The 23203-nt window shown below is 41.2% G+C and overlaps 1 protein-coding gene across 6 annotated transcripts in view; it reads left to right on the top strand.

Moving 5' to 3' along the window:
• Positions 1-3490: 3490 nt before the first annotated feature.
• Positions 3491-23203, top strand: part of RBBP6 (RB binding protein 6, ubiquitin ligase) — a 31692-nt gene continuing 11979 nt past the window's right edge. For 2 of the 6 annotated variants that reach the window (XM_075515281.1, XM_075515276.1), the window contains exons 1-8: positions 3491-3656; positions 11327-11426; positions 13403-13441; positions 14100-14136; positions 18968-19012; positions 21397-21485; positions 21604-21700; positions 22543-22682. In XM_075515281.1, coding sequence (XP_075371396.1) covers positions 3491-3656; positions 11327-11426; positions 13403-13441; positions 14100-14136; positions 18968-19012; positions 21397-21485; positions 21604-21700; positions 22543-22682 — 713 coding nt within the window. The remainder of the gene's footprint in view (positions 3657-11326; positions 11427-13402; positions 13442-14099; positions 14137-18967; positions 19013-21396; positions 21486-21603; positions 21701-22542; positions 22683-23203) is intronic. The other 4 variants (XM_075515282.1, XM_075515277.1, XM_075515279.1 and 1 more) reach the window with 3 other exon arrangements.

Here is a 23203-nt window from a genome sequence, read left to right as displayed (position 1 = left end):
CCAAGCCGTAATGCTGCTCTCCTTTTTGAGTGACTTTCAGAACATAACCCAGCTCCCTCTGAAAGCCACAGGGTGTTTCCTTGCCTCCCTAGGAGGTTCCCGATTTCTTTTTTTAAAGTTATAAATGTGGGTAGCTGAGAATACTTTCTTATGTGCTGCAACGGCAAGCTAATCGTTTGCTATGACATGAGCATTTCTGTTGTGTGGTAAACATCGTTTAACAGGCACATAAGACAAATTTGGCTAAGTAAAGCTACGGCAGCGTTCCCGGGCAGTCAGGGTCTGGTCGCACGTCCTCCTCTGGGTGCAGCCGGGTGGCTGCTGCCCGATCGCCGTCTTTAACTGCTCTCACCCTCCTGCCAGAGGTTACTCCTCCACAGATCTCACAGCTCGGCTGCTCGTGGGAGCATCCCTTATCTTGCTTCGGTCCGAATGAGCAGCGTTAGCTCGAACAGCCTGAGCTGCAGATCATCACCAGGTCAGGCCATTTTGGCTGAAACGCTTGAGGGAGCAACCAAGCCGGTTCTGCTGGACTCTGGAGGGGGATTAACCTCGGGCAGGGCAGGGCTGGGCAGCGCTGTGGAGAGCTGGGAGGTGTAAAGCCACCAGCCACCTCGGATACATTATCTCCTGGCTGTGCGAGCAGACCTAAGGCCGGGCTTCATCAGCCATTGCATTCGTTTTAGGACACCTAATACCAGATCAAAAGGGCTGGGACTACACGATGCAATGCGCTGACCTGGCACAAACTCTGCTGATTCAGGTTTGTTCCGAAGTTTATTGAAGAGGTAAGTTTGTCCCAGCAGACCTTACCCAGATCAGGTATCATCTGCCGTCCAGCAGCCGGCAAAAGCCAAAGGGCAGCAGAAGCACGGTGTGGTGTGTGCTGCCTGAATCAACACGGGATGGCTGTGTCCGCATCTGATTCAGGGCAAATTTATACGGCAGGTGATCCACAGTACACGGGTCTGGTACTTATGTGGAAGCTGGTTTAAAAAACGGTAATCTGGCTATGCTGACGTTCTCTAATTATTGCGAACGAAATCAAAGACAATGTACTCCCCCCTCTCTAATGGGGACAAGCTGCTTTACACAGAACCTATGTCCTTTGGAGACCCTATATACCTGGCAGTCTCCTTGTTCATGCAGATCCTTTTCCTCCTGGAGTTGGTGAAATCCCTAAATGTCGCCTGTAGGGTTCAGCTATCAGAAGTTTCCTAGCCTAAAATTTTAGATAAGAATTTTTTTTTCCAAGCCGGTTAGTCTTCACTATTTTTACTTTAAAAATGTACTTGTCTTTGGATTGGTTTGTTTGAGATAGCGCTGTGCCAGCTGATATTCAAAAGGTTTTCCCTGCAAACACTTGTGGCCAGAGGATTAGAAAATAAATATTTTTAAAATGAAAGATTGTACTTTGTAAGTTTGAATAAATGGGACGTGTAACCAGTACATAACTTCAAACAGTTGGGGGTTTAATCATGACATTGATAAAAATATGAAATCCATAAGAAGGTGACTAATATTAATTGTATAATTTACTTTTCTGGAGTATATTAGCAGGGAGATAACTGGTAAAGGAAAAATGAGGATTCATACAGAAATGCGCACAGTATAAATTACTTGATCTTGTAAAAAAACTTGGATGCTTGGAAAGAAAGTAAAATATGCGTTGTAGATTTGTGGAAATAACATAGCTCCTTTACTAAAAAGCAATAATCGGCATAATGAAACATTAATAGATATTTTAAGTTGCAGTCATTGCCTGCACAATGAGAACTATAAGATGATAACGATTTTTTCTGTCCTCATGCGGTTTATTTTGCTGTTTACACACAGCATTTAATTTCCTCATTCCTGCTCCTCAAGTTCTGTTCCCTGTTCTAATTAATTTCTTTCTCATTTCTAGTCCGGATTAACCATCCTTCCCTTTGAAAAAGAGAACATATCTGGTCCGGTTGAAATCTGCCCTTACTTGTTTTATCGGTCACCCGGTCAGACACGTCTGTGATACTGGGGTGATGCTTGGCTGCGTGCCAGGAGCATGACCGCTTTGTAACGGCAGCCACTTATGGTTTTGTGGGACATTTTGAGATGCAGACACAAAGGTATAATAGTATTCTTTTCTTTTGGCATTTTTGTCGTCCGTGCCCCGTTCACGAGTGCCAGCACGCTCCCAAGACCTCCCCGCGGGTGCTGCTAGCTCGGCGGGACGGGGGATGGCTCCTCCGATCGGGTGACCGGCAGCGTGGGCTTCACCGAAACGCTGCTTTGGGGTGGCCCCTTCTGAGCAGAAATGGGAACCTAACGACCTGCTGCGTCGTTTGTTCACTAATGTGGGAAATAAGGGAAACGCTGCTGCTGCTTCCCACGGGCAAGGCGGGAGGTTGAAGGCCCCTGAAGCTCGTGTGGTGCCGGGAGCGATGTCCCCTCCCTTCGCTGGCCCCGCGACAAAGCCCCCTGCATCTCCCCAGGCTGTCTTGCCCTGGCCGGCTGCTGACAGGAGGGGACACCGGGGGGTGACAGGACATGGGGTGGTGATGGGCCCAGGGCTGTCGGGAGAGCCACCGCAGGCCCGGGGGCTGACGGGAGGTGACGCTGGGTGGTGAAGGCCCGGGCGGTGACAGGAGGGACACCACAGACCTGGGGGTGTGACAGGACACTGGGCAGTGACGGGCCCGGGGAGGGGGTGACAGGAGGGACACCGGCAGCGAAGGGCCTGGCGGGTGACAGGACAGCGGGCGGTGACAGGCCGGGGGGACAGCGGGGACAGCGGGGACAGCGGCGGCGCGGGGCGGGGACAGGCGCGGGGCGGGCGGGCGGTGACGCCGAGCGTTAACGGCTCTCCCCTAGGGGGCGCTCGGCGCCGGGCCGAAGAGGGCGGGCCTTTTGTCCGACTGCGCCGGGTCACGTGAGGCGCGGGGTGGGTGCGGTGTGCCGTTGCGCATGCGCAGTGAGGCGCTCGCGGCGGCCCGTGCGGTTGTCGGCCGGGAAACCCCTCGGCGGAACGCTGAGGCGGGGGCGCCCGAGTCGCCATAGCGAGCGGTCGGGCCTGCGAGCGCTGCGTGCGAGCGAGGGCGCGGAGGCCGAGCCGGGGCCGCGGCGGCCTCTCCCCGTCGTCCGCCCGCCCGCCCGGGCTGCGAGGAGGAGCCGGGCGGGCGCCGCCGCCGCCGCGGCCCAGCTCGATCGCTGAGGGCCGCGGGCCGGAGCCGGAGCCGTTGCGGGGGCGGGGGCCGGGGCCTCCCAGCGCCGCCGCGATGGAGTCCTGAGGCCTCCGCCAGCCGAGTCTGCCTGAGGCCGCGGGGCCTGGCCATGGCGGAGCGCCGCGGCCTCTGAGCGCCGCCGGCCCGCTCGAGCTCAGCCCGCGCCGCTTGCCCCGGCCCCCTCGGTGGGCCCTTCCCCGCGCCGCCGCGGGCCCTAACCGGCGCGGAGGCCGCGACGCCGTCTGCCGCGGTGGACGCCGGCGCGGAGCAGGCACCGCCTGGCCCCGACCATGTCGTGCGTCCACTACAAGTTCTCCTCCAAGCTGAACTATGATACGGTCACCTTCGACGGCCTCCACATCTCCCTGTGCGACCTCAAGCGCCAGATCATGGGCCGCGAGAAGCTGAAGGCGGCCGACTGCGACCTGCAGATCACCAACGCCCAGACCAAAGAAGGTGCGTGGGGGCGGCGGGCGCGGGGCCCCGGGGACCGCCCGGCTGGCGGCGGCGCAGACCGCCCCGCCGCGGCCTGCTCTTTGTGGCTCGTCCCCACGTAGCGTGAGTCAGCCTGGGGCCCATCCCGCCGGCGTGCGGGGGGACCGGGAGGGCCAGCGGCGCCGGGGATTAAGCGGGGTGGGAAGCGATAGCGCGGTTCGGGCGCGATCGGTAGCCGTGACTCGTGTTGGGGGCCTCACAGAGCTGCCCTTTCGGAGTTGCTGTTCTGACAGCTACCTTGGGATCCGTGTTTCAGACGCGGAGCTAGGCGTGGAAGACTACGTGGTTGATGTGCGACGTATCGTGCTTACAAAAGTTTGGGTTTCCTGGAATTCTTCCACGTAAAATGATAAGGAAATGTGGGAGGATATCTTATAATAACAAACTTGCCAGATTTCTTTGAAATCTGGCGGAGAAAGCTGGAAGTGATCGAAATAGAACAGATGGCTAATTTGAAGAAAGTGGTTTTGGTGACTTAATTTTGTTTTCAGCTTCTTGTACCCCACTTCATTGGAAAACTGGTTTTGTGCCTGTTGCAGAAACTGCTCACTAGCAACATTTTGGATCCAGAATGTATCTGGGAGTTATAATCTGTGCAGACCCTTTAAAGCCATCTTGCATACGAGTGTTCTCAGTATCTAAATTATACTTTGGAATTTCGTGTTAATGTAACTTCTTTTCTACACCAAATACACTGTCATTCAGATGCTATTGGGCATCATTTCATCATTCATTTCTAACGTTTTTTTCCTGGTAGAACATGTTAACCCTATCAGGGCAGTACTGAAGTTTTATGGCAGAACACTTATGGTGAATTTATGTAAGAAATGTTCTTGGAGAAGTCAAATTCTTTTAAATCGAATAAATGGTGCTTGATTCTGAGAGATGATAACGGTTTTGTATTACTTAGTATGATATTTCAGTTTGGTAATCTGCCATCTTGATATGTGATTAAAGACTTTGGGATGTGACTTTTCAGAAATAAAAAGAATTGTGAAGTGTTTTCATTCCTTAAACGTTACGATTTTTTTCTGTGGTTCTGTGACGCTCTTACAACAGTCTTTTCTTTAAAATGTGTACTAGTGGTTTTTTCTCTTCCCGTTTGATGTATTGAAACTTAAACAGAATATGTATGCTGCGGTAACTGTAACTTCAGCCCTAGCCTTTAAAGTGGTTGGACCTAAAGCTCGCTGTTTAACTACAGATATTTAAACTATTTTGAACTGTTTATCTATAGATATTTAAACAGTCTCCTGAAGACATTCAGGAGAATGTCTGTGAAGAGGCTTAAGAGCACAAGGTCAGAGGTCTTAGGGGTGCCATTGGATTGCATGATGTGCGTAGGTAGAGATACATTTCAGAAGTCTTGGATTTTTCTAGTAGTATTGCATGAAATTGTCAAAAGCTTTTGAAAAATGTTTAATTTGCTTTAAGGGCTTTGCTGCAGAAGAGTGTCTGAATTTTGTCTTCAGTTGCTAATGTACTTTCAGCTTCACAAATGCTAGCAGGCTGAATGGCCAGCTGGCTGACTTCAGTCCTGTAACAGTTGGATCTGTGTAAAGCAGAGCCTTAAAACCAGAATGTTGGATGGTAATAAACTGTGATGGAGCCTGATTATTATCGCCTGAAGAAAAAATGTTTTGAAATAGGCCAAACACGTGGATTCTGTTATAGCAGGTGAGGAACAGAAAGCAAAGTTTTAGAAGAAAAACTTATGCTCATAAATACGTTACCCCATAAAGTGTTACTCTAACATACATAATACCAGTTTTACAAAGTGTGTGGGTTTGTTTTCATACATAATCAGAATCCAGTGAAGAAAAAGCATCTGCTTCACTAAGTTCTGTTAAATGTGGTGCTGCATACAGGTGAAGTTAACAAACGAGTGTCTTTCATACTTTAAAGAGCATCACTCTTGTTTAACAGGGACAAGATCCCCCCTCTAGGTAGGCTGTGTTGTACTTTGACCTTTGTAAAATGAGTATAAAATTTTAAATTATATATTAGTGACACAGATGCTTACTGAAGTTTTTGTAAGGGTGTTTTCCATGTGAAAACACAAAAATTCCCTAGTGGTTTTCAGAGCAAAGCTCGAGAATACATTTCAGTGCAATATATATGTATGCTGAATTTTTGGTTTATGTGTGTAACCGTGAATTTCAGTTTTTATTAATCAGATGTAGATGCTTAAACTCACCTTCTGAAGATAAAGGAAAAAACTAGACCAGGATATTCTGCCTAAGTGGGATGTTTGGAATTCTTACATGTGGACATAAAGTATTGGGTTTTTATAACTTTGTCTGTGCAGGAGCCCTGACTGAACATTGAAATGGTCTTGGAAAGAGCAAAGTGAACCTTGAGTGAAGATGGCTTACTTGTTCAGATTTTTCCAAGTACTCTAACCTTTTGCAGTTCAGGAACTGTTACTTTTCATAATCAAAATCTAGTAATAGACACAATGCTAATATAAGCTAAAAGTAAACAGGATTTTAAATATCAGTGGAAGAAAATGATGTGATGGACTCTTTTTAAGATGCTGGGAAGGCAAAATGGATGGTTGGGACCTATTTTAAAAGGCGGGGGGGTGTGTGCATCCTCTTCCATGCTTACTGTAGAAGCATGGTCTATAAAGGCAGAATCCCCCCCAAAAGCCTATGCTCAAGAATGATGCATTTAAACTTGCCTTCTTTTAATTTGACGTGAATTTCTTGACCTGCCTTTTAGCATAGATGTTCTCACAATATTGTGGAAGAACTGCAAGCTCCCAAACTCAGGTTTTTGAGTACTCTTTCCTCCTCTCTAACACTCTGACTCAAAACACTTGGAGAATGTGCTGTTCTGCTTATCAGGCAAAATAAAAAAAAAAAAAAAAAAAAAAAAAATGAGGCTCTGAACTCATCTTAGATGAATAGTTTTAAGGAAGAATATTGCTCTTACAAGACTGTCTCTTGAACTCAGAACTTGCTTGAGTTCAGTGCTGCAGCGTGCACTTGACAGTTTTAGTAATGCCACAACGTGATGTCTTCAAAACAAACTCATGCTAACTCTGAATGAAATCATTTGGCCTCACAGCTGATGTCTGTCTGTCTACTGGAATGTCTTGAACACTGTGCAAACATAGCATTTTAGAGACAACATTTAAGCGACTTTTAAACCTTGCCCTTCACTGCACCATTTTGTGTTGCAGTGCTAGTATGGAGGATTACTTTGGTTACACCTCAGAGTGCAATGAATTCTTGGGCCGCCATGTAGCATTATTATGTAGAGCTTTCAGAAAGGGTATGGAGTTCCCTGTTTTCCTGGCTGGGTTGAGGGTAAGTCATGTACCCATCGTGAAAGCACGATGTTAGAGTGGAGCTCATGCACTGCCTGTCTGGGAGTCAGCTGCTTTGACTCTGTCACCAGCAAGTTTGGGACCTCTCGAGGGTGTGCTGTCAGTGAGGTTAATGTCCCTTGGCCAGGTGCTTAGGGCAGGCTCAGTTTGGTTCATGACCACGTTGTCTCCAGCATTGCTTTCGCTTTCCCAGTCACACGCTGAAATGGCCAGCAGTGCCAGTGAGACATGAAGGCATCAGGTGGTCTGTATAATCAGATTAATGATTGAAAGGATGTTAGATTTTATTGACTCATCCTTTCAAAGCAATATAGGTGCTCTTTTGGAGCACAGTACTGTATAATAATGATGCAAATGAAAGTTCCATGAACCGTTTGGCCTACTGAACTAGCTAATTCAAGAAATGATGATACACCAATTGTAGATGAGATCATTGACACCTATTCTGGTGGAAGCTGAAAATCCAGAAATAGCAGTCCAGTCTATTAATCAGGATGTTTTGAGGCAGTGCTTTCAGTGCCAGCTACATAGATGATGTGTTTGTCGCAAAGTGGACAAGTGGTGTTGATTAGAACAGAGTTAAAAAATGAATAATGAGAAAGCGTATTTTTAAGCACTAGGGAGAAAATTGTGCTTGGGAGTTACCCTGTTTTCTGGTAGAGACAGTCTGGCATGTTAGTAGTAATTTTCATTTCTTACTCTGCAAATCCTTCCCCCAGTAGCGTAATAGCTGGTTAGCAAGGCGTCTAAGCCTAATAAAGGCTTTTCTTTGTCGTTTCACATATAGGCTTCTGTTCGGATGAGCTTCTGTACTTTATCTGGGTGAAAATACTTGTCTAGATAGTGCTCAAAGAGATGCTTTTGCAATGCTGTCAGACTCAAAATGGTGGATTAAAGCAGGCCATAAAATAAAGCAGGAACTTTTTTCAGTAACTTGTTTATAGCGTACAAATTGTTAAAACTAGCAGATTGCAGAATTATAGATGAATTTAAAAGTGGGATTTTTAAATTGTGCATTAAATGTAAAGCAGTATAAACGTCAGAGCATAACTTGAGCTGTTTGTACTTTTTTGCAGGAAGAAGGTTGTGGACACTAATGCAATTGCTGATTTCAGATTGCTAAGTCAGTGTGAGGCAGCAAAGTCGCTATTGTTTAACTTGTCTGCCTCCATTGATTCCTTGAAATACTTCTTTCCCTTGACTCTTTCAAGCATACTATTTTCTTGTAGAATAGACAGCAAGTTTTAGACACGTCTCTTCTGCTCTTGACTTTAATATAACATCCACATCTTCGTTTGCTGTTGCACGCTTTCTGACTTAATGGAATCCTTATTTTTAATAAGAAGTCAGACTGACAAAATCCCAGTGGTAACTTACTGGCAATCAGTGGCAGTAAAACAGCTTTTGTGCTATAAGGGAGTAGGAATCAACAATGTTGTTACCTCCAGCTTTGTTGAACATTTCTATGGGAGCTCTACTTGGACAAGTGTGAAAAGGAGCCTTGTTGAGCATGATGTCACTGCGCGCTTTGCAGATGTGGAGTCATGTGGCGAGGCAGAGGGACGCTGCTTTGCAGGTCCTGGTTGTTGCCAAGTCTCTGCTAGGGGATGTTACTGCCCGCGGGGAACAGGTTCCTGCTGGGAGATGCCGGTTTAGTCTGAGAGCTGTTAGACTAAGCTGGCATCTGTTAAATTCAAATCGAGCAAACAAAAATTTCCAGGGACTTCAGGAATAGCGCTCCAGCTTTAGTCCTTTCCTATTCAAAAAAAAGTAGTTAACTTTTTAGTCTACATTGTTTGACTTCACCTTTAATAAAATTTCATCACCAAAATGGATTCAGTTAATTGAGGTGAAGGAAAAATAAATGTATTAAAGCCAACTGGTATCAGGTCCCTTCACAGCACTAACTCAGCAATGTACTCTGCTGAATGTAAACACTCTTCCACAAATTCTCTGACACAGTGACCAAGCTGGTGGGATACAAGTACCAAGTACAAACATGTGCCGTGAAAACTGTCCTAGACAAATAAAGCCTTTAGTTCACCAAGCTATTGTCACTCTTCAGTTGATCCACTTAAGTGTGTACTGATTGACTTTAAGGTGAATTCATTTTTATATCAGTCTGTTATTAGATGGCTGGAGCGCTCTCCACTGTGCATTTAACAAGCGGACTGAAACCAAGCATATATCTATATATGTACACACGCAAGGATGGGCTATTCAGAAGGCAGATGTCAATGCTTCTCTTCTCATGGTCAATGAATTGTCACAAAATACTAAAAGAGGTCTTATTCCTCTTTTTGTATTGTACACCTGTTGTGCCTGTTCAACTTGACCTCTGCAGGCTTTCGTGATTTGTGAATAAATGCATTGGTTCCTGCCCTCATATATACAGTCTCTTTCTAGGAGAGGTGCTGCCACTTGTGATCTTCTGCAGAACTACCGCAGTCCTCAGTTTGGCACAGGCGTAGCAAAATCTTGCCCTTTTTGTGGAGCCACTGTTGCTTATCTTCTGTCTCTGAAATCTCAGTCCAGTGGTTTGTGATCTGGACCAGAGAGAATACCCTGTATGACTCCCTTCAGCAGGTAGAAACAGCTGCTTTGGGCTTCTAGAACTGCAGCTGGCATGATCTCCCAGTTGTGCGTCTGGGCCTCGGTACTGTTTGAGCTCCTTCTTCACCAAAACGTCCCAGTGCAGGCCTTCCTTGACAGGTGGCTACGTAATGGTTAGATGTTCCTTTTGAGAAGAGCTCTGGGGATTGGTTTCAGGATATATGACTTCTGTAACAGCTTCTGTTTTCATCATTAGCAGTCCTTTCTCCTGCAGTTTGAAACTACTCTGAAGGGCAGAGGAAACTTGCTCTTTGGTGAAGATCAGGAATTAGTTTCAGCTGAATGATTTCTCAGTTTTCTGAAGAAGCATTCTGTCATTTGGAAACAGAAATAAAAATTTCATTTCATTGTTGAAATGATGTTGTCTGGTAGGTGTGTTTTGGTCTAAGAGAGGTTCCTCCTTGTAGGAACAACATACTGAAAAATGGAGCATAAATTGTGAAATATTCCTGTTTTGTGTGTAATCACTGAGCAAAACCGCCCTGACAGAGCTTGACTAGAGATACAGCATCTTTGGTTTTCAGATCATCATTCTGATTCGGTCTGCAAAGGTAAGGGCTTTTAGTATTTAAAACTGCAGGCAGATTACAGGGAATGGCTGCTGATAGTGCTTTAAAATATTTAGTCATATCCAGCTTGTGTAAGTACAATATAAAAACCATTCTCATGGAGAGATCTTTGCATTTTAAGCTTATTCAGTCCAAGTGTCTCATGTAGGTTTTTTTTTTTTTGTTCGGGCCTTACATAAAAGGTCAGAAGGCTTTCCTCCTCTTCGGAAGACTAACATGGTGTAAGCCAAGGCAAAGCGTGGATAGCTTGAGGCACATGCTGTTTTCTAAAGGCTTTTCAAGGCTGTCTTCACAAGTAATTTTGTTTGAGTCTCTGCTCTGCAAAAAGTGAATTGGAAGAATTCACGTCCCTTTGGTTAATTTGAACTAGATTATTAGCTTAAGAAGGGAGATACCACTTTAGTTGGAGCCAGTTCTGCCCTACTTGTGAAAGCAAGCTCAGGAAAAAACCCAAATCGCTGTGATCCAAATTCTAGCACTGCCAGTTTTGTTTCCCTTTAAATGTAAAGCACTGAGCAGCTGAGAAGTGTGGTTGTTGATGGATTAAGCTCCAGGAAGTAGTCAGAGGTGGCAGGCTCTGTTCTCCTGTGTTCTGTCAGTCTTGAGCACTAGCAGCATGGGTGAATCCTTTTGGGTAACAGCTATGAACGCAATGGTGCAGAGTTTTCAGGCTTCAGCTAAGTGCCTGTGTTGTTGCAGGGCAAGCTAGTCAGACTTTGGAATCTGGTTTATGCAGGTGAGACTTTGCTGTGGTTGGTTTTTTCTCCAGACATCTCTTGGTTTTGCAGCCTAACAGAAGCAAAAGCAACTTAAGCTAGGTCAGGAAAGAACCTTGTGCATTAGCAGACACTCCTTTAGTGACCTTTGAGACCATTTTGCTGTTGGCATTCAAACTATGTAAAAAAAATAAAAAGATTTTGCTGCTCATGTTTGATCAAACCTGAAGATTTCTTGAAATGTACTGTTAATGTGTTGAGATGATAAAAGCGCAATGTTACCTATAACATTTTGCTTTTATGTCTGTAAAGGGATTCTCTGAAGTGCTATGTAATTACATATTAATATACATTCTTAGGAATTGACTGATGTTTTTTCTGTGTTTGTGTTGTTTTCAGAATACACAGATGATAATGCCCTGATTCCTAAGAACTCATCAGTAATTGTTAGAAGAATCCCTATTGGAGGAGTTAAAGCTACCAGCAAAACATATGTTATGTAAGTATCCATAAAGCATGGTATTATTTGTTGGGGGTTCTAGTGTGTTAACTTTTTTTATTGATACTAGTTTACAGAGGCATTCAGGTTCTGTCTCTCTTGTTAAAGCTGCTGTTAGTTTTTGTTGTCACGGGGTAGATTTTAACGTATCTGTCCCAAAGTAGACTTACATTTTTAGGCCTGCTGGGACGTGGGGTTCAAACTCCAACGATGGTAACTTTTAAGATTATTCTATTGGCTTTGTTCTTGGGGTTGGTTTTTCTGAGACCCGAGTTGTAGATCCTGTTTCCTCTATGCGGGGAGATTCCTTATTATATGTGTTTGCTTTTATTGCTTTTATAATAAAGACAGATAAGCACTGTAGTGTAAACTTATAATTTGTTCCCATCTCGGAAGAGTCTGATTCTCAGTGTTTGACTATTTCTTGCATTTGGGGATGGGGGGCAGGATATGGCAGGTATTCTTATGCCCCAAATATGGGGTTTTGTACACTAGCTGTAGAGGAAAGACCAAAGATTGCCGGCTGGCGAACTATGCAAACAAGAAGTTCCATTCATAAGTGATGCCTATTAGTTTCCTAAAGACAATGTCTATTCCAGGCAAGAGAAAAAGAACCATATCCTTAAGTGTATTGCCTTTTGTGTGAGTATGATGAAGGAACAGTTAATCCTTTCCGAACCTGAAACTCAGTAAGCAGTTTAGCACGTTACCACATGTTACTAGTTACCTTTCTAAGTCTGTTTTTACCCTAAGCTGAGATCTGTGCTCTAGGTTTTAATTCTGTGTTCCTAAGACTTACAGAGGACAGAGAATTGGATGTATTGATTAAAATTACAGATACTCAAATGCAATCCTGACTCCAGGATTAGTGCTGTCATTTATGTATTCATACAGTCCAATTCTATATCAGCTACGTTAGCATTGTTTGAATGGTCATGTTTTCCAGCCTTCTTAAAGGTATGCCTCTCCACCACAATTAGTAGATATTATTAGCTTGTGGTTTTGCCATGTCTTTCTAATGTTGGTTCTCAATAAATAAAGTAGACTGAGTTACAGTGTGCCTCGAACAAACAGTACAGCAGCATCCTGGTACCCATGGAGCATTTGCAAGCAAAAAACCCTGAATTTATGTGGCACTGCATGTAAACTTTGGGCATATTACCGCAGTAGTTGTTGCAGTGCTTTCAGGCACTACCTAGTAATGCTGGACGCCACAGCCTTAAGCTTATCAACATGGCCTTGTTTTGGGGGTTAATTTAAATATGTATACTTAGTGCTGTCTTGTCAATGCATCCTCCGTTTCTGGCTGGATGGCACCCTCTCCTAGCATAGTAATACTGCCCTAAAATGGGAGGATAGATGCTGCTAGCATCAAAGATCAAATAAATACCTGTCTGTGGGGATAAGGAAAGAATGGCACTGCTGTTCTAGTATTGAAAATTAACCAGGCAGGTTAGCTTTCTATTCCTTCAGCTGGAAACATTGCAGAAACAACTGGTAGAGTGGCTAATGTTTGGGAACGGTGAATCTATGCTGTAGTGGTGGAGAGGCCTTCAAAAACACGTTACTCGCCTTGTATGTTCTTCAGGGTGAATGGATGAAGAAGCCATTGTGTGGTAATCTAAAGTATTTCCTTGTACTTCCTCACCTTCAGGAAGTATGTGGCCGTAATTGCAAGCCTGGTGGTGTTCTAGCAGTGGCAGGAAGCATGAGCCTTTCTGTTCGTACATAAATTCCACAGCAGCCTTTGAATAGCCTCTGCTCATGGCACACTTTGGATGATGTATGAATTGTTTGTTAACGACATCAGTGGTTGCATGTCTGATTCATGATGAGTAGCATGCAGATACAGATCAATGAGTACATGGAATCTCACCGAATTTTCAAATGTAATAAATATTTCCTAAAATACTGTAGCATTTTCAAGATTATCTTAAAGCAAATTCTGGCAATTAAGACCTTTTTTTTTGTCACAGGACTCCTAAATCGCACAAAATCCTAGAAACTGCTTTCAGGTGACATTTCTACTACTATTTTTAGTCAATATAGCATATGTAACACGTTTAGTATTTTGGCACTTTCATGGCTAAATATAGTAGATATCTGAACACAGTGCTTGGGCTTCCACAAAGAAACACTGTTCTAAAGATGATGCTGCTGACAGTTTTGTTATTTCTTTGTCAAATGGCTGATTTTTTTCACTGAAGTAAACTTGCACTTCAAAGTCTCTAGACTGTCACTGTTCTTTCCTAGAAACTAAAGTACTCTAGCTGGTACCTATTTGTAATGCTAGGGATATATGGATTGGCTAAAGTTACCTTCATATTTTGATGGTTGATTATTTAAGAACACAAAACTGTAGTACAACCTTCATATTTTTGATACTTGCATAGCAGAGAAAATATCTGAGGACTTCCTCTTGCACTGTTGTGTTCTATATCTGTAAGTTTGAGTAATTTGTGACAAAGTAGAAATGTGATTTTTTGGGGGTTTTTTTAGTGGCACTGAATGTACCAAGACAGAACAGTTTATGTATATGAATAAATTTCCGCATTCACTAGACAATCAGAACGTAATGTTTTGATGTTCAGGTTTTATGATCTGTTTTCACTGCTTTATGTTGGGTACAAGTGCTGTATTTTAAATTCTGATCACCTTTATTTCTTCTTGTAGAAGTCGACCTGAGCCAGTGAGTGGAACATCAAAAGCAGTATGTAAAAACACAATCTCACACTTTTTTCTACACACTGCACTTAATTCTAAACAATGTAGCCTTTTATTAATTTTCCAAACATTAATATATTTTCCAGTAAAACATAGTATATGTTGTAAATACAATGTATTTGATTCAGCATCGTAAAAACTGAGTAATGCCATCATTTGCACAGTTCTAATGTGAATATCGGTATTTGTGCCTAGTAATGCATTGTATTTCATATTGAATATGCTAGAAGATTTCCTGTATGACTTTGTGTTGTACAGATAATGTACGATCGTTTTTAGATCATGTAGGTTCAAGGTTTGCACAACTGAACATGGTGCCATGTTCTACATCTGTCTGTCTATAGCTAGTAATATGTATGTTTGTATAGGTTGTTGTGTGCTTTTTGTTTCTTGCAATAAAAATTGTTTGGAGTGTATCTTTTGCCATTTTCACATTGTATCACTTAGCTTTTGTTTTTAAATACTTTTTTTGCCGAATGGTTTTTGAAAATGTTATCAAAAACCACTGAGAAACCATTATTGTTAAACTTGGTACTGTTTCTTACTTTTGACTTGGGGGTTCAAACAAATACCAAAACCAACACATCCCATAGGTTTTGAGGACAGCTCTGTGCAGCTAAATGATTCCTTTTTATGTCCTTAAATACTTGGGTATTTGTTCCTCAAACTGTATAACTGAAGTGATATTGTTTGGGCCCCTCTGAGTACATCAATGTCTTTAATAGATTGCCGTGAATTTAAATATCGTTGCTACACAAAGTGGTATTCTAAAGTTCTGCATTTGATCTTTCTACTTTATCTGATGAAGCAGTTTAGTTTAATAGTTCGTCTGCAAATGGAAATATCTAATACGAATTTTGGCACAAGGTTAGAGCCTGGTGCATTTGTGGGTAAAATCCCTGTTGTTTTTCTTAACTTCTGCCTGCAGTACATTTTTGGATCTGGGTGACTTCAGGGTTGGATGCTGCTTTAATTTCCCAAAGGTTAAGCCTTTCTTTAGTATACCACCGCTTTGAATTTACGTTTGGAAAGGGGCAGCATTTTTCTTTAGGTTTGAAAACACTGTCATTCTGCTGCTAGAATATAAATCAGTAACCCACAGAAATACTTGACTGGTAATGGTCTAGATCTTGATTTGCTGCTTGGGTCGAATACTATGTGTAACTACGCATTTCAAGATAGTCCTTACAGTATAAAAATTACTATTCGGTGTTTTTTATTTTTCATCTTTATTTTAAGTATAACTGCTTTTTCTTCACTAGAATGCTGTGAGGCATTACACTAACCCTGGATCATTGGATCTGATCACTTGATAAGCTGTTAGGATAACTTAATCTAGAAATTCATGAACTCTGGGTCTGTGTTCTGTGAAGAATACAGCCTCTGATTCTCGTGGAATGGTATACAATCAACTTACAATTGAAAACTTTTTGTGTGTAGGTCTAAAACCACTGAGTCTAAATCTGCATCCATAATTCTATTGCCAATTGATTCAAATTCCTTTTTGGACATGAATGCCTCTCATTGTGAGTTGGAGTTAGTTTAACTGGCCCAGTGACCCTAGTAGTTAATGTAATGCATTTATGTAAACCACGTTTATAGTATTTGATCTAATTCAGATGGGTTTTTATTTCTTGAAAACAGTTATTTTTCTTTTTGTTCACTAGCATGTGTATAAACACAAATCACATGTTCATAAATAAAGTTAACATTCTTTTAGCCTCGTGTGTTCCCTGGCATGTCTGTATTACGTTTCTAAGTAGCATCTTACCATAAGCTAACATAGGTGTCTCAAAAAAGAAGGAAAAAAAAAAAAAAAGGCAAAAATCCTGGAGTGGGAGGGAAGACTTAGTGTTAGTTAGAACTAATTAAAGTAAATGAAAGACAAAGCAAAAACATTCCCTTGTTTGCTCTGGGTGTCCCTGACTGGGGCTGTGGGTAGCCATAGGGAGGGTGGAAGCCTTGCACGTCTCTCTACAAATCCCCTCTCTCTCTCACTGTAAAAGCACTGCAGCCTCGGGTGCTTCTAGTGTTGGAGACATGATTAGCTTTATTCTTAAAGCTAACTCAGGCCTTGGTCTAAAGTGTGGGTGTTTTTTGTTTTTGTTTTTTTTAAATACACGTATTTCTGTATGTATTTCAAAGCAGAACCCGGATCTTAGTGTGGTAGGAATAAATCACTGGAAAGCTTGCCAATTATTGCTGAATGGTAAAGCAGCAAAATTAAAACTAGTTAAGGTTTTTTTAAAAAGGATGCACAAAAGCTTATACTTCGCATATTTCTTCATTCTTGCTCTTATGTTAGCTGTCATTCTACGCTTGCAAATTTTTGCTGCTGTCCTGCTGTTACTACAGCCAAATCAAGGAAGTGGATCTTCTTTGTTTTAGTGTTACTATTTCAGTAACTGCAAGGATCTCTAGTTAGTATTTGTCCTTAGAGGCTGCAGAAATGCAGAGAGTCATGCCCATTATTTTATCGTCAAGCACAACAGTGATCCTTCCTGGCTGAATTTTTAGTTTAGCCAAGCTGTGGGGTTTTAGGAAACCACTGTCATTTAAATGTAGCGCTCCCGCAGTGAGATTAGCCATTTCCTCCTATTTTCTGTCCCCTTTCCCACTTGCTTTATGTTAGTTTCTGTTTAGACTTCTGTTTGGCTTGGGAGTTAATACATTGACTGATGATTCTGGTTTTTTTGGGTTTGGGGGTTTTTTGTTGTCCCCCCCCCAATTCTTCTGCAGTATTACCTTAGGGTTGTATACAAGTTTCATGGAGATACTGTTTCTACTTGACTGATTTGAGGGACTGGCAGGAAATACTTCAGTAGACATTTAAAGGAAAAAAAAAGACACAAGAATGTAGGATCTTTGGAAGATGGCTGTTGGGCAAACATGCTAAATAGAACATTAATTATCTGTTTGCTGCTTTTGATAACTGTTCAGTAGAAAGGAGTGCTATCACCTCCTTTAAGAAATTAGACTGTTGCCTGCAGGCCATATAATAACTGCTTCCTAAAAAAAAATACAAGAACTAATTAATAGTTTATGAACTGTTATGTTTCGGTTACTGGCCAATACTAGACTGTTTAATGCCAGACTCCAACAGAGAGCTTTCCCAATTTCTTGTTTGCTTCTGAAAAACCACAGAATGATAGTGGTTGTGCCTGCCATGAGAGAACATAGGCCTGTTTTTCCACACGTAAAAGAGTGGCATATGGAGCATGAAGCTTCAAAATACTTGATCAGACTTCCTTTTAAACAGAACTAGGTACAAAATGTTCTGAAAAGAAGGAAGGGTGAATCTTCTGGTAAGACTTGCAATGGAAAGAAGGTCTCTCTTTCCAGGTCTGGGTGTTCCTCTCCAAAGGCACATTTTCAAGAACTTTTTAGTTAGTGATACAGTAATGTTGTATGTGGTTTCCTAAACATAGAGAGAAGGAATGATTAACTGGAGTGAGGAATCACCTTCTGCATGTAGATGTGTTTTCCCCAGAGACTGCTAACACTGCTCCCTTGAATTCTTCCACTACATTAGGTAATAAAGGACAAGAGCTCTTTCCAATGAAGGGTTTGAATCTCTCTTCTGATGATTTTAGTGACCTCTTGAGGACAGCTGTTCAGTTTACATTGTGAACTTTTATTCTGTGTTTTTGAACAACTTAAGACATAATGAGCAATGATTTGAGTGTCTTTCTGATAATGTTTTACTGGTGTAAGCTTAACTGCTGCTTGTGGCATAATATAATTCAATATACTGGAAAAGGAGCTAGATAAGAGTTACCCTTTTTACTTCTGGAAAAACTGCCCTTCAGTACTAGTTCTCAATAAACACTGCAGTCCATTATGAAGTCGTGGTGTGGGGACTTTGTTCCTGCAAGCTGTTCCAGTAGGTAGCTGGGAGGGAGGAGAAAATGGAGAAAAAAATTATAGGATTGTGCTCAGAATCCATGTTTTCATCATCAAGAGGATGCTTTACACTTTCTTGCTTTTGTTCATTTACTACTGGGCTGCTATAAAAATTGGTTTTGGTCTAATAGCAAGGAAAAGATTAAATTCTCACACTTCCCAAACTGATTTGGATGGTATGGTGTGTGGTCTAATAAAATACAAGAAATCAGTTTTCTCAGTTTTTATAGGCTACTGTGTCATGATAAACACCTTTAATTTAAGCAGGTTTGGTTTTTCTTTTCTAGACAAAGTGGTGAGTTTTCTGGCTGATGTTTTGGATTGGTGGGGTTTTTTGGGTTTTGTGGGCTATGGCAAGTTTGGCATTTTCTAAACTTATTGACAGGAGGGGCAGAGTTCATGTTTCAGGGCTGACATGCCTGTGCTTTATTCTCACAGGCAACTACTGTATTCATAAAAGCATAACCATGTGCATTTATAAATGATGAGACATTAACTGATTAATTTACAAACTACACTGAAAATAAGTTTCCTGTAGTGATGCGTCCTTCTCAAATAAACTTGGGTTTTTTAAAAAAAACCCTTTTTAGCTGAAAATTGACAGGTTCCTTATCCCTTCGACTTCTACGCAGTTGTGAGCATTTGACAAGTCCCTCTCTGAGGTATTCTGGAGCAATAAGTTGATCTCGAGCGGGTTTGGTTATTTTAGTTTCTTCTCATTAACCACATAGGCACTCTTAAGCTGTTGTAGGTTTGGACTTTGTTTTGAACAAATACAAATTACACTAGGTTGGAAATGCCTCTTTCAGTGACACTCAGAGGATATAGTGCAGACTTTCAGACTACAGTAGAGGTTAACTATTGCTATGTTTTGATTGTAGAACTTGAATATGTGTTTAATTTTTTGTGAACAGATTGATGACTCTTCTGCATCTATTTCTCTGGCCCAGCTTACTAAGGTATATATATATATTCTTGTCAAATACTTTAAAAAAAGTGTTTGCTTCATATTTTTAAATCTTATACTGTGATCTATAGCTGGATAACTGTTGTAATTTGAACAAAACTTAAATTTTTAATAATTTCAAGTATTTATTTTAACTTCAAAATGTGTGTATATTTTGATACTATCCTGTAAAGAGTAGTTCCCAGTTTGGGAAGATAGAAGGGGAGTACCTTATCAGCCTCAACATAATGTTGCAGTATTACTCATCTTCAAGACAAAGAAGAAGCACTTCAGAAGCTGTTTACCGTTTTTCATACGTTTCGTTAATTTTGCGTTGGAAACTAACACAATTTTTACAGAAGAATTTAATTGGCTGTAAGTTATGGACATTTGAGGGGGGTTTGCAACAGCCAAAATAGAAGCGTTTCTGTAACATGGACAATTGCATGGCTATTTTTGCATTTCTAGTCATTATAGTTATAGACCCATTCTTTGAATGCTGCACAATTTCATAAATTGTAGTATCTATACAGTGGACAACACAATCTAATTTGTTTGAACGCAGACTGTGTAAATTGTGTAAATGTACCTAATTGTTTATAGGAATATACCAATGTGTATGTGTGGCATATTAGCAGATGTGACCTTCTGAAACTGTTGTAATGCCATGTTTTGCTATGGAACTGCTTGCATTTTTTGCTCAACGATGTGTAACTTTGTCTGGGAAAGCACTAGTGATTGCACTTTGTGAAAAGGCGTAGTGCTAGCCAATTAAATTACTAGTCTTTAAAGTTACAAAGATTAGAGAAGGCAGGGCCTAATGCAGAGTAGCTAGTTCTTTCTTCTGAAAACAAAGGCTGGAGTTCATTTCCAAGAAAGAGCAATCTCTTCCCACTGGTAACTTCTTCCCTCTCTCACTGCAGAAATGAAATTGTGTACATTTGGCAAAAAAAAAAAAAAAAAATCATTTGGAAGGTAGCCACCAAAAGGAATTGGTCTCCATTAGTGCTGTCCCTAAATGTGTCCTTGGTTCTGTAAACTCATGTGAAGTTTTACTCTAAAATGTGAAAAACTGTCCAAGTGGTGTACACATTGAAGCTTTCGAGAAAATTTCAATATTTCAGAAAAATACAGGAACATAACATAAAGCAGCTCAAAACTGTTACTTACTCTCACCTCTTTAGTGCAGACTGGCTTAGCATGGAGGCAATGTGTTAACAGTTTTCTGTTTTATTATTACTATGTATTAAATGCCATATTTGAATTTTGGTCTATTCCTACTACTGTTTTGTGGTTTTTGGATGTGTTTTGTAAACCGTTTGGGTTCAAACAAATTAGTCAAGTATCTGTAAAGTTTTCTGTAAATGTTAATGGAAATGATTTCATAGCTGTCGATCTGGATTATGTTACTGTTGAGAAAAAACTGTGTATATGAAACAACCATTTAATAAAATGTTGAAACTAGTTGGTTGCTTTTGTGAATGAATGCATATAAAAACAAAAACATGAGTGGTTGATCTGAATGATAGGTGCTTGAAGGTCCAAATAATTTACAGTCACTCCCTTAGACCCTGCTTGTATCTGGACTAGTGTGTAATAACATTTTAACAAGTATTACTTAAAAAATCAGCTGGCTTCAATAATTTGAAGATCTAGTTCTGCATAAGGTTTATATTACAATTTGTATGTTAAAAGGACACAGTCAACTGGAAAGCACTGCAGGTTTTGCTTACCGTAGTTAAACCACTTAATATGAAGAAGTTAGTGGGGGGGAACATGCAGTTTGGACTGCCTATGGCACGTGATGGTGGAATTTCTACTGGAAAGAATCTTTTGTCTTGCTGAGGGATTATAAAAAGCTTGACTCCTTTTAATGCTTCTGTGTCAGAAGCTGAATTTCAGCAAGCAGAAACAACTTTCCCAACTCTTAAGTTGTGTGTCCTTTTAATGCTGCAAACTGTAAATAATGATACTTGCATACATATTTCTAAATTAAATGTACAGTGGATATCTTCTCCTTCAAATAGTCTGGAGCTTAAAAATCAGTTTAAAAATACTGGATAGTATAATTTTTTTTTTACACATAGCTTCAGTCCACTTTGAAGAAAATTGGATTGGTTACACAAGTCTTTACGTAAGGTACAAACAGAGCCTAAGGTTTTGAGTGCCCAAGAATGCTCTTTTCAAGTAGGTTAACAGGCACATAAACATCATGTAATGGCGTAAGGACTCCCCGGAATCTTCAGGACAAATATATTTTATATAAGCAGCTGTTTTCATGCAACCTCAGCTAGCGCTGTGCTGCTCTTTACAGGATTGGATGAGTGGTGTTGTCTTTGGCTGTGTGGGCTTAAATGTGTTTCTAATGTGTGTGTCAAATAATTACCTGTTAAACAGACTGCCAATCTGGCTGAAGCCAATGCTTCCGAAGAAGATAAAATAAAAGCTATGATGACACAGTCTGGCCATGAATATGATCCAATCAAGTAAGTGTTGATAATGTCAAATCTGTTCTTTGAAGATTATGGAAAAATTGTAGAGATGTTTGTTTTAACCAGAGACACACATGCATACCTTTTTCTTTTTTTCCCAAAAAACTTTTAGTTACATGAAGAAACCCTTGGGTCCACCTCCTCCGTCATATACGTGCTTTCGTTGCGGAAAACCTGGCCACTATATAAAGAACTGCCCAACAAATGGGGTAAGATTTTGGGGGACTTCTGGTGTTACTTAGTTTTTAACTTTTTTACCTTGGCAGTTACTTAACAAAGACATGAATATTCCTATTAAGAATTGTTTCTTTTGGGGTGAAATGCAGAAGTTATATCACAATGTTGCAAAGCCTTTCAAAATTCAAGGGCAACCTGGAATTACAAAAGTAAAATTTCCTTTTTTGTAGGTTGTAGGCATTAAATATGTCTATAGCTCTTTCTATGTGAACTTTAATGTATATTTTGATATATTTCAGTATTATTGGAAAATTTTCTCTGTTTTTAACTCTTTTTAATGACAGTTCACAGTTTGTAATATTTCGTAGAAAAAGAAGGTGTTTCTGTTGACCCCATCTGTTGAATATTTGCGTGTTTTAATTACACCAGTCTCTGGTTGAAGATTCATGCCATTTAACGTTAGTCACTGAATGTATATGCATGAGGTATGAACTCAACCTTCATACAGAGAGGGTGAATATAGGTTTCCCCAGCGACTGATTCAGAGCACCAAATGAAGCTCTCGCTCTGAATTGCACTTTGAAGGAGGAGCGGGTTTGTGTCTCTTCTCTGAGCAGATGGTGAGCTAAGGGATACATCACCCTTATGGAGCCTGAAGTGAAGCCAAAGAATGTCTGTTGAGTTCAAAGCACTGCTCAAGCCTTTGGAACATCCTGGCTATATTCATTTAGGGAAATAAGTATTTTAGTTGAGCAACCCTTATGTTAGGTAAAAGGAGAGCATTAAAGGCTTTTGCTGCTTAAAATACTCACTGAAATCTCATTTTAAGTGTGGGTCTTAAGGTGAGATACATCTGTGTTTCTTTTCTTAACAGGACAAAAATTTTGAGTCTGTTCCCAGAATTAAAAAGAGCACAGGAATTCCAAGGAGTTTCATGATGGAGGTGAAAGATCCCAATACAAAGGGTGCTATGCTGACAAACACTGGAAAATACGCAATACCAACTATTGATGCGTAAGTATGGAGTTAATCAGACTGACCAAAAAGTGAACAAGAGAAAACAGGCATAAATGTCTGAGTGGCAATGCAACCAAGTTGGCCAGCATCTGTAATTGTGGGAGAGGAGGCATTGTCATTGTATCTTAACCTTAAAATCTGTGGTGCTTTCTAATATTAAAATAGGGTGGTCCTATTGTTCATACCCCTGAAATTTGGTTAAACTTGTGGTATGCTAAGAATCTCTATTTCTGCAAAAGATTTCAGTAGTATTTATAGTTGGAATCGTTCTCTTTGAAAGCTTGTTTTGCTTCTGTTTTATGTTTCAAAGGCTTCTTGCAACATTTAACAAATAGCTGTTGGGCTGAGATCTCCTCCCCCTTTGACTTTTATCAAATCTCACGTGTGAAACAGACTGAAGTTTTCCTGTTGCTATAAACTAAGAAAATACTACTGTGCGCTGAGAACAGTGGCTGTTTTAAAATGCACTTGGTAGCACTTCTGTTTTTCTGTCATGGATCTCCTTTTGTAGAAGCTGT

Source organism: Mycteria americana, chromosome 12, assembly GCF_035582795.1.
Source record: "Mycteria americana isolate JAX WOST 10 ecotype Jacksonville Zoo and Gardens chromosome 12, USCA_MyAme_1.0, whole genome shotgun sequence".
Lineage (NCBI taxonomy): Eukaryota > Metazoa > Chordata > Aves > Ciconiiformes > Ciconiidae > Mycteria > Mycteria americana.
The sequence above is the reverse complement of the archived record's forward strand: the minus strand, read 5'-3'. Positions and strand labels throughout refer to the sequence as shown.